At 40.6% G+C, this 19,227-nt stretch overlaps 1 protein-coding gene across 2 annotated transcripts; it reads left to right on the top strand.

The window, feature by feature from the left end:
- The first annotated feature begins 731 nt into the window (after positions 1–731).
- Positions 732–16,554, top strand: LOC117701991 (centrosomal protein of 162 kDa-like). Of its 2 annotated transcripts, XM_034493385.2 has the most exons (9): positions 732–886; positions 2,070–2,186; positions 5,783–5,897; positions 8,927–9,073; positions 9,357–9,540; positions 11,138–11,205; positions 14,955–15,073; positions 15,940–15,970; positions 16,391–16,554. In XM_034493385.2, the coding sequence occupies exons 2-9, from the start codon at positions 2,130–2,132 to the stop codon at positions 16,537–16,539; spliced, it is 870 nt and encodes a 289-aa protein (XP_034349276.2). In that variant the 5' UTR covers positions 732–886; positions 2,070–2,129; the 3' UTR covers positions 16,540–16,554. The 2 variants fall into 2 exon arrangements, with proteins under 2 accessions (XP_034349276.2, XP_076562477.1); XM_076706362.1 differs by lacking the exons at positions 15,940–15,970; positions 16,391–16,554 and adding an exon at positions 15,660–15,930 and having other exon boundaries at positions 733–886.
- Positions 16,555–19,227: the final 2,673 nt, after the last annotated feature.

Raw genomic sequence — 19,227 nt, forward strand, 5'->3', positions numbered from 1 at the left:
TTGAACACACTCAGATGGCAATATGTATTGTTGAATGAAAAGTTCAGGCCAGAAAGGAGGTACAGAGGCAAAGCCCTTTACTGTTTGAAGATTTTATTTTCATTCCTAAATGCTATCCTCTGATTTGGTGTGACTGTTTGCATATACGTATCCAGAGAGCGAAAGAAAGGGGATAGAGAGAGGAGGGGTGGAGAAAAGGGAGAAAGAGAACACAAAAACCTCAAGCAAGCCACTGTAGAAGAGAGCTTTGAAAAGTAGGCTACCAGAAAAAACAGAGGCTGAGCTCTTGCAGGGGTCTCACTGAGAATCTTGGTATTATGTATTTTCAAATGCTTGTCCACTGGGTGGCGGACGTCTAACATCAGAATTATTTCTAATCCGTTTGTATTTTTCTCAGAACACCCACACATGGCTTATTAAGTGAAGAAAAATCAAACCTTGTAGATCGTTTTTAAAACTTTCAACCTGGACAACAGGGTTCAAATGAAAAAGGGTGGGAAGGGCTGGAAAGAGGACCAGCCCGCTGCGGAAGGAGGAGCACAAAAGTACTAAACTACAACTCCCAGGAAGCCACGCGCTGGCTCCAGATTGTACGCTTGCGCCTGGGTCTTCACGGCCGGCTCAGGATTTCAGGGAGTGAAGAGAAGGTGGGGTGTGCACACTGCTGCCGCACCCACGTCCCTTACGGCCGCCACACCCTGCAGAGCCGTGAAGGTTCTAATCTATTTGAAAGTCACCAGAAGACTGGCAGCTCGTATGGCGTCTCCGCGGGTCACGTGACAAGCGGGATCACGTGACACCTCGGAGCCCGCGCGTGGAGATGTGTTGCCCTGACAACAGCTGATTCGCCGGGACTTTCCGGGAGAGCGCGGGCTCCCAGGAGCAGGTAGGTGAGGCGTTGTGACTGTCCGCGACCTTGTTGTTTCCAGGTTGTATCTCAGGCCCGGTCTCCGAACTTTGTTTTGCACATTACTCCGCTCCTCTGCCGGGGCGTGTCGGTTGTGTCTTTGCTTCGAGACAGACCCCAAATCTTCGCTTCCTGCAGCCTGGACACAATTGGGATGAAGGCCCTTTCGTGGGGTTTGCCTCTGACTAAAGCTGTTTTTCCAACTTCTTATCCTGTCCTTTGGACCTCATGGTCGAAAATGCAAATAAAAGCATTAGAATGGTGGGCAAACTATACGCTCAAGTACTCCCGCTGCCGTCTCTTAGAAAAGAAAAGTAGGGTTTGTTTGTCTTGCCCTAAAGAGTTAAATCCAAAAGTTAGGACAGATCTGAAGATAGCCTCACCTATCTGAAGTTCAAGCTTTGAAATGCAACTTAACTAGATTCCATTCAAGGTGTCTGGCATTGTTTCTTTTTGCCTGACTTTACTTCAAGAGAAACATAAATAGTAATTAGTGTATGTTACTAACTTTTAAGGGTATTTTGTGCTCCTCGGGGATGTTTTAAGACAAGGTTGCACGGTGTATAGCTCAGACTAACCTGAAACTCAGGCTTGTAACTCAGGCTGGCCTCCCAACTAATGAGCTGTGTCCTTAGTGTAGAAATCTCAGGGATGCACCACTGAATTCCTTATTACAGTCTGAGTCTTATAAATTCACTCTATGTCTTGGAAAATCCCTGATTGTAGAAAGTCTATTTTGCAAAACTCTTAGTTTGAAAATACTCGAATCAAACAGCACAACCTGGACTGTGCTTTACAAGAAAAATATTGGTCTCTCCACTTCCAGCGTTTTTTTTTTTTTTTTCAATATTCTCTGTGAGAACCTGGATTCTGAGAGATATTAACAGAGACAATACATATACAGTGGAAAATATCCTGGACCCCACCTCTTAACAACTGGATGAAATGTAATTTTCAACCTTGAGAAGATAAACTTCACAAGCTACTTTCCCAAGTCAGTTAGCTTCAATGAATTAGACTTCCAATAGTGGATCATAATTGCGATATAACTATCAAGTTATATATGTGTACATATATAAAACTGTCTTGAGAAGTTGAAGTTGTTTTAATGACGTTGTTTTCTTCGAGAGGTGTTTATTCTTCTTCTGTTTCTGTCCTTTAGTGTTTCCAATGCTGTAAATAATTTTAGGATACTTTCTTTGTGACATGAAAACTCCTCACTATGGCTCACTATTCCAAAGTAGACCTTGATGAAGAGTTTGAACAGTTTATGAAGGAGGTAAGCTCAAGCCTTATTTATGGTGGTATTTCTTGTAGATCTGTCTCGTAAGAACCATCCTTCAGTGCTTTCATCTGAAAACATCAACCACTCCATCAGCACATTCCTTCTACTCACGCCTACAGAGTTACCCAGCAATCCTCAGTTCTTCTCATTTCAAATGCTGGCGCTTGTTAGCTCGATGCCATCTTCTCACCCAGTCTACCCAGCGGTTCTCTCCCTGGCGAATGCGCGCACACGCTGTCACGTGCATGCTGGCATGCGCGCGCAAGCACAGAGAGGGAGGAAAGGGAAAGAGCCACATTGAACAAACATTTTGCTCACTTTCTGGTTTTAGAAGAGTGGCTTAACCCATTCTTTTTTAAAGTTAACTTTCTTCAGTTATAATTCATAAACCATTCAATTCACCCATTTAAAGCATGTATGACGACTGTTTTAGAATTACATAACCTTCTCCATCGTCAGTTGCAGAATGCATGTATCACCCCTAAAAAAAAAAACCCTTATCCTTTAACTGTTACTCCGGCTCCTTCTCCTTCCCCAGCCTTAGGTTATCACTTACTGTTTTGTCTCCAGGTTTGACTGTTAGGGAGATTCATAGAAATGGAACCATATACTATGTGTGGTCTTTCAAGTCTGGCCTCTTTTATTTAACATGGTGTTTTCAGGGTTTATGGATGTAACAACATGCCTTTAGTGAGTGGCTTGCCATTTTGTGGATATAATGCACCTTGCTTAGTAAGTTTTCAGTGGACAGCATTAGGGATCCTCCCATTTTGGACAGTCATAAATAATGCGGCTCTGAATAATCAGGCAAGTGTGAGTGTGGATATATGTGAATCTCTTCTCAATATTTGCCTAGGCGTGAAATTGGCGAGTCGTATGCTCTGTTATTCCCACCAACCATGTATTCGTTTATGAAGACCCTGGTTTCCATTGTTTGTACCACCTGAGGGCCAGGGGTTTTGTTCTGTTTGTTGATAATAACCTGCAAAGCACTGAAGACGATTTTGCAAGTCAGAACACTTACAGTATTGGAAAGGTGGATACTCATCCTTTGTCTTTCTGATCTTTGCCATAACTCTGAGTGGTCAGTGGTTCTATCCCTGTATGTAGACAAAGAAACTGGGGTTCGAGAGGCAAGAAATGGAGTGTTTTAACATAGTAGTGTGTTTAAAGACCAACTGGAAAGTGATAGAGATACCAGGCTTTCAGACTGATAATAATTCAGAAGCTTAGATGCTCACCCTGGTGTCTTCCTGGTCGGATGGCTGCGTGCAGAGTGGAAAGCAGACAGTCTTCAGTGGCATCCTCAGTTGATTGGATCCCACTTGCTATCACTCTTTAGCACTTGCAACTGGGACAGTCATTTCCCCCCTGGGTTTCAGGTTCTCACAAGTGATCTCTTCACGGTTGTTTAAACCAGGTGCAGATAGATCCTGACACCAAGAAGGCATGTGATAAACATGATTTCTCCCCAGGGTGTGTGTGAGGGGTACAGAATGGAAAAGGATGAACACTGTAAGAGTAACTTTTATTTGCCTGATGTACCCATCATCTCCGAGGCTTACTGCTAACCTAGGCCTCGTCCTGGAAGCTTCTAGCCTCTATAAAACCTAATCCAGGTAGGCCTAGAACATTTTCAGCCTCTGAGACTTGGTACTGAATATTACTCATCCTTTCTTGTACTTTCTGGCTGGCTTGGTCAATTCGGCTATTCTGGATCAAACTCCTCTCCCAGCTGACTGATTCAATCGGGCTCTTTTCTTGGCCTCTGAATTGCTCTGCTTGGCCTCAAACTAACTCTAGCAATCTTTTCTAATCTTCTGGCTCCCTGTCATTTTCTGGCTTGTTTTATCTTCACCTCTGTGCAGCTTATTCTCTCTTCAGCCTATCTCTGTAAAACTCTCTTGGTAACTGCCTGCTTCCTTTTTCTCCCTCCCTGTGCTGCTCTGCTCTCCCCTCTGTCCTGCTCCCCAGGTCTACTGCACTCTTTTCTTCTGTACTGTCTATCTTTCCCATAAGTACCTCCCCTTCCCTCTCTTTTCTCATGAGAGTTGGGCAGATCCTTGTCTGTCAAGTCTTTCTCTGATTCATCACTTTTTCTGCCACTCAAATTATTTCCTTCTACAAGCTAACTTTACCTTCATACTTGGGATTAAGGATGAGTACTAAGGGTGTGTCTGTATTTTAGCCGGAAGAATTAAAGATGTGAACTAAGGGCCCAGACACACCCTAACTAGAAACAGCTTCAAATATCCTGTTACAACAGTCAACAAGAACTCTTGTGTTAAAGAAGTGGGTTCAGGAGCCCCTAACTAGCTATGTACGAGGCCGCAGAGCTGAAGAGGACCCTAGAAGAACACTGCTCAATTCATAGGTAGAGCGTTCCGTGAGGTGTCAGTTTCCATGATGTGTTCAGTGGATGACAAACCATTTTTTCTTTGTGACAGGCATTTAGAAAGTGGGTACTGGTGATATACTGCTGAATGGGGAACTGGGGGAGAGTGGGAAGAGAGGAGACTAAGGAAGTGAAGATAGCACGTGTGCATACCTAAGGAGCCAGGCGATGGAGAGGGGAAGTGAGCCCTCGGTGGGTTCTCTTGAGAACAGAGGAATAAAAATGGTGTCTTTTGAATCTGGAGGCAGTCTCACAGAATTCGATCTTGGTGGTGGGATGAGGAGGAGGGTTTCCTTTAGTTCTCTGTTATCTCAGAAGAGGAAGGCTACCTTACTGGCTGCAAGGGAGAGAGCTGTTGAGGTTAGAAAAAGGGATTCAGAATTGTAGTAAAATAATAGCTAAGGAGCAGAAAGGGACAAATACATACAGGTTTATTAATATCTGGAACAAAATACTTATTTCTGTGGTTGCTACATCTTCACCCACTGAAACCCCAGAATTCTGTCATTGTAAAAAGTTTGCTAAATTGCCACTCATTCTTAGGCCCTAGAAAATGTCCAGAATATAGGATTTTATCCTCTGTTTCTTTTCTAAGCAAGTATATTGATCAGATTTTCTTATTTTGTTGTCGTACTTGTCTTAGCTAGTGTTTCTGTTGCTGTGAAGAGACACCATGACCACGGCAACTTGTAATAAAGGAAAATATTTAACTGGGGCTGGCCTACAGGTTCAGAGGGTTAGTCCATTATTATCGTGGCGGGAAACATGGCGGCACACAGACAGACTTGGTGCTGGAGACGGAGCTGTGAGTTCTACATTCAGATCTGGATCAGCAGGAAGGGGATGGCCTGGGACCTGACTTGAGCCTTTGAAACCTTCAAAGCCACAGTCAGTGACACACTTCTTCCAACGAGGCCACACCTCCTAATAGTGCCACTCCCAGTGAGCCTATGGGGGCCATTTTCATTCAAACCACCACAGCGTCTTACTTGTTTAATTCTACATATAACTTGATATTCGGAGACATATGCTGGATTCTTAAGCTTGTCCACCAGTGTCTGGAGATGGGATTTATACATTGTTGCTTATATGATAATGGAGCAGTGAGAACTAAAGAAAAACAAGCTTTGTAGTAACATCTGGGACTGTGTAATTAAAACAGATTTTAAAATTTAGTAACTTGTATTTAATTCAGCTTTCAGATGATTCTTTTGAAAATTCAAATATAACACCTAGACAGCCTAACAACGAAATGAAGAAGAAAGACCCAGTGCCTTGGTGGATAGCTGAAGATGATTTTGAAGATGATGGTAAAGCCTGCTAATTTTTTGTTATTGTTGTTTTAAATCATTTGACCACAAGAGGTCAGTCAAGACTTTTAATTCTAGACTGTATTAGGGCACCATTACGCTGTAAAGGAAATAATACTAATGGTGTGGATTTCTGAGGCTTGAGTTAATTTTCATATTATTCAACTTTGTTACACATTATGAAACTGAGAAATGCCTTTTTGCATTAGTTCGCATTAAGATCATTTATATACATTCAAATTAAGGAGATAAATCGAGTATATTTACATGTCTAATGATATAAATAGACGTCTTATAGTCTAATAAATAATCTGCTGCTATATTCATGTAACCAATTAACAAGTATAATGTGGAATCTTAGTTTGCTAATAAGTCATGAAAAGCAACTTTACTTCCTCAACTGTAACAAATGCATTCATTTTCTCTTGACATGTCTTTATACTTTTCCCAAGATGTCTCCAGTCACATGCAATGTGACTTTAAGTGTTGCTTACATATATAATAGGTGCGCATCATATGTAGTGCTGTCTGTGACCTGAAGCAAGTCACACTGTGTATGACAGACTTCTGTGCACGATGCTGCCACAGTTGTAAAGAAAAACGATGACTGCTGTGTTTGCAGCACTTGTGGGTCGGGTTAAGCACAACCATGTTGAGTAATAGCATTTCTGATTCTCCTGTTTACAGGAAGATTTTTACCTATGGCTTTTATGATTGTTGTTGTGGCTTTGTTTGTTTGTTTGTTTGTTTGTTTCATCCCGCCCCCATCACCGACAAGATTGAACCTAAATTCTTTAAAGTGACAATTGAGGTTCTACGAAATCCAATGGTAGCTCTTTCTACCTCATGTGATCCAGCCACACTCAGTTATTCTGTCTTCTAGAAACCCCTTTGTGTCCCGGCCTCTGAGCCTAACTTGTGAGCCATGCTTCCCTGCTGCCGTCTCTTCCTTGTCCAGTAAGGCTCGGCGTCACTGCTTCACACAGTCCCGTAGCGCCTGCTAGCGCACCATTAACACACGTGTTCTCTCCCTGAGCTTGGAACGCCACGGGACCCTTCTACATTGTGTGGCTCTCCTAAACTTGGGAGCCTTGTGTGCATGGGAAGGGCTTCTCTTCCCATGTCAGCATAAATCTCACAGTTCTCATTAGTATCTTATTAGTGTTGGAGTTATTTGCTTTTTTGTTTGTTTTTAACTCTGTAATACATTAAAGGAATTTCTCAGTGAAAACAACAGGGTGATTTTTTTTTTTTTTATGAATCCCCACACCATGCAACAATGCTAAGAATGCCTGTAAAGAATTCTTTTCTAAAATACTTTTTCCTGTTAGTGTTCAAAAAAGATATTATGCCTGTTCCCCTAACTGGGCTGTCTTGTCTGGCCTCAGTGGGAGAGGATGCACCTATCCTGCAGTGACTTGATGTGCTGGGGGGCGTGGTGGGCTTTCTTCTCATCAGAGAAGAAGGGGGGGAGGATAGGGGAAGGGGAGAAACTGGGAGAAGAAGGGGGCTGAGATCAGGATGTAAAGTGAATGAATGAATGAATAAATAAATACATAAATAAATAAGAAAAAAATCAAGGGATAAAGTAATTTGAAAATTATTGCCAAGACCTTGGGACTTAATTGGCATTGAAGCCTTTTTTTTTTTTTTTCTAGAAGAAACTAAATCAAGGCAGAAATATGCAAATATTCCAAAAGGAAAGAATAGCTCTTGGAATAAAAATACTTGCCTGTAGCAACTAAAATTATCAGGTTTTTTTTTTCTTAAGAAGGTCTCAACTCAAAGTAGGTGTAGTCAGTAAAAAAGCAGAGAAAACTAGGCAAGGCACAAACCTATTAGCCTTCCCTAGCCCACAAGAGAGCTCCTCCTCTCCACCCAGAGTGTATCTTGCCCTGTTCCCTATCACAAGCATTTAGTGAGTTCAGAGTGTATTCTGTTACCAGGCATTATTGTACTCACAAGATGAGAGTCCTGCCATCAGATTGAAGGAGCTTCTGAGAGACCTGTATACCCATCCTAAGGAGAGGGGTATATCATTACCAGTCTTGAGTAGCTACCATTAAACATTAAAACTGACCACATTCTGTTGGAATATTGGATTTTGATTTTTTTTTTTAGTTGTCATATGGCTAATGGGTTTTGCCTAGTAAGTAAAACTGTAATTCTCTTGCTGGTCAGTAACTATATTATCTGTGAGTTTCTGTTGTGTTGTCTCTGGTGAGCCTTTTTTGTCTGGGTCACATCTCATGAGCCCAGCTTGAGAGCCAGAGTGAGAAACTGCCACAGCAGTGCCCCAGCTGTGGGTCCCTCAGTCATCTCTCTCGTGTCTGCGAGTAGATCTTGACTTTGTGCAACAGTGTAGAAATTACTGTCTGACCTTGTAAGACCATACTCACAGGAAGCCATAAAAGAACTTGATTCTGGAATCCAGCCAAGGATTTGTGTCAAGTAGAAAGCTGAAGCTATAACAGGTATCAATCATGAAACATTTTTAATATGTCCCTTGTATTTCAGTTTCAGAAAAAGGGAAACATTCACGAATGTCGTTAGAGACTGTGATGTCACCCCCTCCCCAACAACATTGCACGTACCCAGGTGTGAGACTTTCTCAGTGTTTGAACAATGATTAATTCAAACATGTTCTGGTGTTTTCTTGAATTGGTACTTAAACCAGCAAGGGTCTTGTATTAGTCCTACACCCCCACCTTGAGTTCTGTGTGCTGCTTTATACTCTCTACTGTCTATTTCAAGAAGCCAAACTGCATAAGGAATCTTAGGCAAATTTTAAAAATGTTCTTTTTAAAATTAAGTGTACTGTAATCAAACAGTTTTTTGTGAATTCTAGGTCTAGGGTGTGTGTGTGTGTGTGTGTGTGTGTGTGTGTAGTATGATAGATTTGTTTTGTAGCCATTATGCACAAAGTTAATAAGATAGTATTCTAGTGTTGCATTTTAAGCAGAACAGCTCCCTGGATGTAGCTTTCTGACTATAAATATGAATACCAACTCATAAAGTCTTATCCCCAGGACTGCTTGGAACAAATGTGAGCTATTTGAAGACAAAGAAGACATATCCACCTGCTATGGACACAGAAGAGGAGTCTGCTGAGAAAGTTCAATTTCTTAAGAGCAGTGGAACCTCTATCTTAAGTGTTGACAGCTTAGAAGCTAATGGTGAGACATGGGATATGAGTCGGGAAGTCACTCTTACAGAACTTGAGAGACTTTGTAGCAATGGGCTCAGCTGTCCCACAGCTTACATCACCAGACGTACAGACAGATCATATGATCTCCACAGAGGGTCAGAGTCATAACTTAGAGACAAACTCAAACTTAGAGCCTTATGTAGCTCTGCTCAGTGGGTGGGAGGATCCTGTACAGTGTCCATAAAAGTAGGACTTCATTTTATCAGAGTTGTGCATATTAACAATATTATTCATCGTTCATTTCCCTGTAGAGCTGGCTGTTTCTGATCTCCATCATAGCACCCTTGGTTTGGGCTTGGACACATTAGAGGAACAAGAGGAGAAAGAGCAATTCTTTGCCAAGCTTGAGAAAGGCCTAACATCTTCTATTGATTATTCAAAACTAAATCAAGAATTGGATTCTGATGACTCCACACAATTCAAAGCTTTACATAGGTAAATACAATAAAAACATTAACTAATTTTGTGCTTTTTATATGTTTATGAATTCTAGTAGTATGTTTACATATAACAGACATCTTTTTTTTTAATGTGTGGAGGCCAGGGTTTTGTGCCAGGCACCTTCCTTAATTTCTCTCTACCTTTTTTTCAGAAATGGTGCTTTCAGTGAACCTGGAGATTGCTAGTTCAGCCAAAATGGCGACCGGCAAGCTTCAGGGACCCACCTGTGTCTGGCTTGTCACCACGGGGATCACAGGCACATAGCACTGTGCATTGCTTTGTATGTGGTTCCCAGGGACATAGACTCAGGTCATCTTGTTTATCTGACAAGCTTTTACCAACAGCCATGTCCCCTCCTCAGATTTTATCTTTTTAACGGTGTTCTGTGTTTATTACAGCCATGGGTTTTTTATGTATGGGCAGAGTATGTTAAGGTACAGTTGACTCTCCATTCTTTAGACACCTGAAATTTCATAACTAAGATACTATCAAAACCAATAGTAGTATACTGCCAAGTCTTTGCTAGGAAAGAAAATGGCTTTCTATGGACAAAGGAGAATAAATATCCAGGATATTATTATGAATCTGTATTTTTTTTAAAAGGTAGCAAAGATAGGTTTGGTTTGTATCTTACCTCTGTGTGTGGTAACTGTTGGTTATCAGGAAGCTCCTTTATATAGAAATCCTAGTTGATTGAGCTGGCCACTCTTATGCATAGTTGATCATTGCCTTTCTTGAATCTTTGCTGAGGTCTTTAACTTCCTTAGCTTAACTATCCATATAGTTGTGTATCTTCTTATAAGTGAAAATCAGTTTGTTTAGGATTTTAAGAACGCAAAGGTAGAATTGAAAGAGTTGGGAGAATCACAGTGTGTGGGTAACCATAGCCAGCTCTAAAGATGCTTGGTTTCTGATACAGCATATAAAGTAGTACCAGGAACATGCAGCAGAGACAGCTGAGACCTCACAACTTGCTCCAGAGCACCAGGCACAGAGAACTGACTTGAAACCTTAAAGACTGTGCCCCCCTGACACAGAGGCCATACCTAATCCTTCCCAACAGTTCCACCAACTGAGGAACAAGTATTAAAATCTATGATCCCTTGGGACCATTAGCATCCAAACCACTGCAAGCCCCGATTCAGCTTCCATTAAGAGTTAAATTTCTTATTAGCTTATAAATGCCAGTCTCATTTTGTGGACTGTTTTGTTTTGGTCTTTCTCTAAGCTTTACTTAATTCTCCTTATATATCATAATTTCTAATCTCTGTGAAGAAGAGTTACCTGATTCATGGGATGATACATATACATCATATGCACACATATAAAATTGTGTGGTATGTATTTAAGAAAAGTAGCATTTTCTTTTGATTATGTTGCTATAATTTAAATTGAAGTTTTAAGAATTTTTTTGTTCTTAAAATGTTTTTCTCCTATCACCCCAATTTTTAGCTTTGGTAAAAATTTGGTAGAACTTGAGAAGACATAATTTAGAAATTTTAAATTTCTAGAAAATTTAAAACATTCAAAATAATATTTATTATATGAATATATATTAACCTGTAATACTATATGTTAAATGTTATTCCAGGTATCAAGGTAATGCAGAGCCAGCTGAAGATGGATGTGCAAATGAATCAGAACACGAGGAACTGCCAGGTAACTACACTGAAAAAACTGATATGACTTAGAGAACAGACATGTTGAGGACAGTACTGCAAAGGTAGACCATGGCTCGGAAAATTCTCCAGGAGGCAGGGTGTACAGCGCCTGTGTTATTATCTCACCTCTAAGAATTACCGCTGCCTCATATGTTGAAGCTGGGCAGTGAAGTTTTGTGCAGAGTTTGTGGGAATCCAAAGGCAGAGCAACAGCTTCCAGTATGTGGTGGCCAGGAAACAGTCCCTCTTCTCGCTTCTGACTTTATGTGAAAGTCTTGCTTTACAGAATTGACTGGCTTTGAACTCTGTGAAGCAGGCCAGCTCTAAACTCACTAAGTAGGCCAGGTGGTCTAAAATCAGAGATCCTCCTGTCCTTTGCCAAGTGCTGGTATTAAAGGTGGGTGTGGTGTGTGTGTGTGTGTGTGTGTGTGTGTGTGTGTGTGTGTGTGTGTGTTATTTAAAATGGTTTGACCTAGCTAGGCTTTGCTTTTCTGACTAAGATGGTCTCCTCTGGTGTGTAATTAATAAGCATCTGTCCTTTACAAATGCTGTTTATTGATATGGTTATGAGCATTGTTCTCATTTTTAGTTTTTTGAGATAAGAATATTGCTATATAGCCTGTGCCTACCATGAACTCACATTAATCCCGTGCTTTGACTTCTTGACTTCATACCCAACTTGTTTTCTTTTATTGGTTTTGTTCTGTATTCTCCTGGTTTACTTATAGAATTCTATTCTAGTCCCTCTTTTTGGCTTTTTAGTTAAACCTTTTTGTTGTATTTTTGTCTTAGTTTTAGTTGCTACAAATCATACATATTTTTTACCTTACTATATTATTTTCAGTAATAGTCTACTTTATATGAATTTTAATAACATTAAAATACCACCCTCAAGATGCCGATTTTTAGGTATTTTTGTTCTACTTGTCTTAAAATACCAGCATGTATTATTACCGTTGTCGAAGATCTTTAAGGAGTACAAAGTATATCCTTTAAAGCCTTGTCTTGGTCCACTGCTTACTGTCAGCTCCTGTACTCTGTATTCCTGTACATGGATTTCTTCAGCATGAGGAGCCTCTTTAAGCCTTCAAGTTCCTGCTGGTGTTAAGAACAAGGTGTCCTAGCTTTACTGTTTGAAAATATTCTTACCTTCATTATAAAGAATGTTTTATGCAAGGTATGGTGCTCACATCAAGGCTTGGGAAGCTGAGACAGGGGAAATGGAGTTAAAGACTAGATTAGACTCTGTAGTGAGACCCTGCTGAAAAACAAGAATAACAGGAAGGGAAGGGACACTTTCTCAGTGTAGGCTTTTTAGATAGTTGGGTTTTTCTTCTGACTCATTTCTCATGAAGTCACTCTGCTCTTTTTATAGTCCTTTGTGTGTACACCGTCCCTAGTATCTGGAGCTATTGGCTTTAGTCCCCTGCAGGGCTACATGCTCGTTTAGTGCTGTGTCAATCCCTTGTCCAAATCCCATCACTACTTGTTCCCCATCCTGTGGCCCTCGCTACAGGTGCTGAGAGTGAGCTCCACCTCAGGCCACTGAGAGCCTTTGAAGGACTTTCCTCTCAGGGCCCCAGCTCTTCCTGCCAAGCCTTTGTGACCACTGCTCCCTTCTTCAGTCTGTTTGCTTTGCATCCATTTCTTTCTTTTTCCCTAGAAATTCTTTGAGGTTTGTTTTTCACTCTCCTAATAATGTTTATTTTTGTAAGTCTCTGTAGTGTTAATCTTCCTATAGATTATATGATTCGTTCTAGTCTGGGTCTCTTGGAGGCTCGCTGTGGAGTGTGGGGTCCCATTCTTTGCTTTCTTTGTTAGATGTTGTGGGTTTAGTGATGACATTACCTGGTTTCATTCTTTTAACACTGGCAGTCACTCAGTCATGTAACATGGTCCCATTTGAGGCACTTCTTGATTCACTCAGCGGCGTTTAGAACAACCACTGTGAAAATCATTTGTCTGCTAGACCTACAACATTCCCTTCTGAGGTTTCTTCTAAACGTCCACAGTGATAAACGGCCACCTTCCACTCACATAGATTAGTGTTGAAAAGTCTCCCTATGATCTGAGTGGTATGAGTGTGGTCTGAGGGAACTATTCAAACACAACCATGACACTGAGGATTTAGTATTTAGTAACAACCCAGAAGGATCCCTCTCCCCGTGACCCATGCGATTTCCTCTGGAATCTTTCTCATGTTCTTGCCTCAACCTCTGCTGTCTCAACCTTTCTAAACTCTTTGTCTTCCCAACTCATTGAAACTGCCCACCATCCCCCATACGCCAAAACGTACACATCTTCAGTGATATGGGCTCTCATCTCATTTGCTTATATTTCTTCAGAATCACATTTTCCCTGACAGTTATTTGATGTCTAAAAACAATTACTTCCTATATTTTGTCAAATTGCTCACAATAAAATTTAAATCCAGTTCCTCTAGCTCTACCATGACAGAGGAGAAGGGTTTTCAGATCACATTTTACTCAGTTCATGAATAAATTTGCCAATAAAGGAAAGTAAATATCTCCAGAAAGGAGCATTTAGACTTTTAATTGTCTCTGATTTACTATATCTGAATTTTAAGAACATATTCTTGCTTTGAAATGTATAATTTTGAAATTAATAGAAAGAATATTTTGAATGTGTAATATCCTTTTGCCAAAGTGGTTAGATTACTACAGACTCGCACTCTCAGTGTGGCCATGGTTGGCGAGATTGGGTCCTGACCAGTGGCATTGTCTCCTTCACTCTAGCTCTATTTATGACAGATTATAGGAAGGACTCTGGTCTTTCATACGTTATATGCTAATATTTCCCTATACCTTTTCCAGAGTCTAAGTGAAAATATTAAAGTGTAGTTTGGAATACTGCACATTAGCAAGTTATTCATTTAGAAAGAAGGGCTGAGTACTTGCTTAGCATGCACAAGACCCTAGAGAAAGAAGAAGAAAAAGGGGGCCTGTCATTAACTTTTAATACAGATTAAGCAAAACTAGCTGTAATCCTGCCAGTTGGTACTATTACACATCATATTTGCCCTTAGATTGTGAATGTTGTGGATGAAGTGATCTTTAAATACTACTTAGCTCTCAGAGCTGTGTTCCTTGAGACTGTTGTCTCTACAGATGAGAAATTTAAGGCCAGAGGTTTTATGATAGACCACCATACTGAAGCCGACAGTAGTGGGGTGAAGCATTGAGTATAGGCCTTGCGGCTCCTGGTCCCAAGTCACACTCTTAAGCACTGTTATCTTACTTTTACATACTACTGTGTACACCCACACTGTAACTCTTTCCATGCTGAGAAATGGTTCCTCCCCTTCATCACACTGATCACAATCAATCTCTTGATTTAAAAACAATAAAGAACTTAAAAACTGATGAAAGAGATGATGGCCAAATAACTCGTGCCCCATCTTCCCCATAAGTAGACAGATGAAATCAGTTAACTTGGAGACATTTTTTCCTTCCACTGCAAAGACACTGAGATATTATCTAGGAGCTCTACAAGAATTACCGAAGACCGGAGAGCTGCAGAAGTCCAGGAGGGCCAGTATTGACATGTCAAAGTACAGAAAATAAAATAACTCTAAGATAGTATTCATTTTAAATTGAACTCGTTCATTTAAAAAAAAAAAAATATCGGGCGGATTATACTTAGAGCTGTCTTCTGTGCAGCCAGCAATCCTTTCTTGGTGTTTGACTTTGACAGTGTAATCCTTCTGTTCCTAACAATAATCTTCAGAAACATACAGTGAGGATTTTGAAGATGCTGAGGATACTGATGAACCTTTGATTACTAAAGATGAAGAGACCCATCCCAAAGAAAACTCTGAGTCAGGAAAAGACAGCTTTCCTAAACAGGTACATACAGTTGTCTTGCAGCCATTTTTTGTGTCTGCTTTCATCATCTCGGCTGACTTGCCATATGAAGACTCGAGCTATCTTCATGGCCTTGCTCATTGTTAACTTAGCAAGTCTCAGGTGTTGATATAAATTAAACAATCATGACGGTTGATGCTCTATTTATAAGATGGCCTTTGCTATATAGATTCCTTAAGGTAAGCTTAGAAATTGAACACAAGGCTAATGCTACTTTTCCCAGTGTTTTATGAAAATTATTCAGTCAAAAGCATGACGGTGCCATTCATCAAGAAAGTGTAGTCTGCATGCTAATAAGGAACCCTCCCGAGGAGCTGAGTAAAAATCAGAATACTAAGAAACTGAAGCCCTAACTGTAGTCAAGAAGAGAAGCAAGGGCAATGCTCCTGAAGGATTGGTGGGTTTTGGTATTTGGTAGCATGCCTGTCTGGAGCTGTGGCTTTCAAACTAGAGAGAAATGGGGAATTGGATTTATACTTGGTAATTAATTTTTGAACAATTTATTGATAATATAATTTTAGGCTCCTATGTAAAATCGTCTTGTTTCTTTGATTTTTTTTTTTTAAAGAAAGTAAAGCAAATTTTTTGAGCAGCGTAGCTGAGCTGGCGGCCTCTAGGTATGTGAAGCAAATCTTTTTAAGGCCTAAAATGGTTTTGGAAGTTGCCCAGGTTTAGAAGAGACACGTATAAGTTCCTACAAAGCTGTGGCCCAGGTAAGTGTTGGCGGAGGAACCTAAAACACCCGTCCTCATCTCTCATAGCTCCGGCTGCTCAGGACTTGGCTCATTTTTGTGGCCATTTTATGTAATTTTGCTTTCAAAACATGTAATTTTCTTCTTTTAACTTAGGAGGAAGAGAAAACTGGCATGCTGGCTAATGGTAAATATTAATTGGCAAAAAGTTAGACTGTTATATTATCTCATCTAAATAATTTTGAATAAAATGTCTTTATTTTAAGTGTCCCTCTGAGGAATTAAATTTCATAGCCTTTCTCGGTCTTGTGTCCTCTGTGCCTCTCTTGACCCCATCCTGTTAGGTTAGAAATGTTTCTTTTTTCCTTTTCCCTTGGTCCTTTAACTGTCTGCATAAACGTATAGATACATCACTTATGTGCATGTTGATGTTAGTCTATTTTCTTGTACAGATAATCATGTTAGTAGAAGCACACACATGGTTATACACTTACGTGTTTTATCTGTAAATATTTGCTCTTAAGCATTGCACATGATTGATTTTATTGGACCAAAAGTCACACTAAGTTTCCTACACTCCTCACGTTTTTCTTTGATGCTCCTGCAGTTGTGCTGCTTGATTCCTTTGACTCTGAGGAGGATGTCGTCCTTAGCAATCAAGAGAAAGCAACGCCTCAAGCAAAGGCCCTCCCAGAAGGGACAGACGGTGAACCAGCAGACACAGGTAAAGTATGTGAAACCTTGACTCTTTTATAACTAATACAAAATTCTCTGAGTAGCTGGCTTCATTTCTAGGAAAATAGATGAAATAACCATCTGGACATTAGAGACATTCAGTCTCATAGTAAGATCTGTCAATACAGGGGAGTGCTGTGGGTGAGGGTTAACCAGCTGTTGCGACCACCCACCATGTGATGTTCACCATGTGTCAGGGAAAAGGAGCATGAGTCTCCATATGCATTCTGTATTCCCTCCTTAGGAAGAGGCTAGGTCACACCCTTAAATTCTGAACTAGTCTCCTTACAGCTTGTAACAATCTTTGACAAAGCCTTTTCAAACTGGAAAGCAGTAGAGCTAGCATTACCAACTGAATCTTTCATGAAATTAAGATTTTGCCCAAGAGCATATTTTGTTTTGATGTCAAGTATAATATATTCTTGATTTTTCACATTGGGACCTTTCTAACCATCTTGCTATGGTGGATAGGGGCTCAGAGAATTTATTAATATTTGGCAGGTAAACTGAGACACTTGGATAAAAAAAAAAAAAAACAATAGAAATTACGAACCAACTCTAAGCATTTTAGATTTCATTTAAACCAATTGGTTTTTTGTTGCAGTACAGTATACCTATAAAACAGTTCATGTTCCCTGCTACATAGCTCAGTGTACTTTATTTATTTTTAATATTTGAATTGTGTGCATATGTGTACGATTTGTATCTCTGGAGGCATGTATGACATGGCACACATGTTGTCATAGTTCAGCTTTCAGGAGGCAGCTCTCTTCTGCCATCGGTTCTGAGGACCAAACTCAGATACTACGGCTTGTCTAGCGTAGCTTTCACCTGCTGAGCCATCTGATTGGTCCCTGGCCAATCTGATGAATTTTTAAACACTGAACACTCCTGTGCAATCATCATCTATGTTAAAAATAAAGAAGACTCAAACTACATTATCTTGTCATAGCACTTCCTTTTGTTAGCATCTTCCAAGGATCATTACTGTCTAGATTTGTTTGACATAGTTTCATCTTCAAATATAAAATAAAAGTTTTTAAAAAAGAAAGAAAAATAGTCTGGGCATAGTGGCACATGCTTGTAGTTTCAGCATGCAGTAGGCTGAGACAGGAAGATGGCAAATTTAAGGTCAACCTGGGCTATATAAAAAGACCCAGTCTTGGAGATGGCAATATGGCAATATGGCTCAGCCAGTAAAGGTATTTGCCACCAAGCCTGACTCCCTGAGTTCAATCCAGGACCCATACGTTAGAAGAAAATAACTCCAGCAGGTTGTCCTCTGACTGTCTCACATGCCCCATGGCATGTACATACACACAAGTAAATAATGTTCTTAAATTTAAAAGAGCTCAGATCTCAAACAAAAAGGGAAAAGAAAAACATAAAAACCACCTAAAAGATACTTTCCTGCCAGGTGGTGGTGCCTTTAACCCCACTACTCAGAGTCAGAGGCAGGAGAACCTCTGGATTCACAGCCAACCTGGTCTGCAGAGCCCAGGACATCCAGGGCTATATACTGAGCCCTGTCTCAAAACAGATGAACAAATGATAGACATTTTCATCAGGACGGAGTTTTGATTTGTCCCTCAACTGAATATTTTGCCATAATGACGTGTGTGCCAAGCATGTCCTTTGGTCTTACTACTACTTCTTTATGCAACGGTGTCGCCACCCCATGAGCACAGGCTGTGTCTCCTCACAACGGTGTCGCCACCCCATGAGTACAGTCTGTGTCTCCTCACAACGGTGTCGCCACCCCATGAGTACAGTCTGTGTCTCCTCACAATGGTGTCGCCACCCCATGAGCACAGGCTGTGTCTCCTTACAACGGTGTCGCCACCCCATGAGCACAGGCTGTGTCTCCTCATAGTCTTTGGTAAGTAGCCATGAGCATTTTAAAAGAGGAGTGTAGAAGAACAACTGCTCTGATCTAGGTATACTCTGGGTTTATGTGTGGGAAATGATCAGAGGAGTGTTACAACATGCATGAGACAGTAAAGAAGGCAAGAGTTACTGCGTGATCTCTGCAGAGCTGCAGAATTACGAAGTGACATACTTGGTTGCACAGATTAGCTTTTAGTACAAGCTTATGTTTCAAAGCATGATTAAAGCAGGATTTTACCCAAACATCTGCGGGATTTATGGTTTTCTCTGAAACACTGAAGGTATAAACCAATAGAAAAAACCAATACTGTCAGCTATACAGAAAACTCAGAAACCAAATATGTATTGCTCACAGGTAATAAATATGTTATTGTTTAAATGTTTCTGAATTTGCAGAGATTCTGTTAGTCAGCTGCTGGTAGTTCAGTATGATTTTGTTGCACAGCCTTGTCTTCATGTTTACAGCTTTGCTGCTTAGGAGCAGTTGCCTCCGAACAACTAATGTCTTTAAGCCTGTTTCCTCCTATTTAAGATGATGTTGTAATGACCAGCTAATGTGGATACAGCGTAGTCCATTTTAAGACTCAGAGATACGGCTCAGTGAGATAGATGGCTCAGCCGGTAAAAAATCTTGTCGTGCAAGCCGGTGACCTGTGCTTGGTTCTCAAAATCCTTGTAAGGGTGGAGGGAGAGAGCTGACTGCACAGGGGACCTCTATATCCAGAGATGTGTCACAACACACACACACACACACACACACACACAATTCAAAACACTTTTAAATTTCAAAGATCCAGGCAGTATGTCTCAATAGCATGCTGG

The sequence above is a fragment of the Arvicanthis niloticus genome, unplaced genomic scaffold (genome assembly GCF_011762505.2).
Source record: "Arvicanthis niloticus isolate mArvNil1 unplaced genomic scaffold, mArvNil1.pat.X pat_scaffold_385_arrow_ctg1, whole genome shotgun sequence".
Classification (NCBI taxonomy): Eukaryota; Metazoa; Chordata; class Mammalia; order Rodentia; family Muridae; genus Arvicanthis; species Arvicanthis niloticus.

Excerpts from the sequence above, each read along its gene's own strand:
- LOC117701991 (XM_034493385.2), top strand. The coding sequence starts at position 2,130 with ATGGCTCACTATTCCAAAGTAGACCTTGATGAAGAGTTTGAACAGTTT. Across the intron at positions 11,206-14,954 it reads AGAACACGAGGAACTGCCAG|AAACATACAGTGAGGATTTT; the intron begins GTAACTACACTG and ends AATAATCTTCAG. Across the intron at positions 15,074-15,939 it reads AAGACAGCTTTCCTAAACAG|GAGGAAGAGAAAACTGGCAT; the intron begins GTACATACAGTT and ends CTTTTAACTTAG.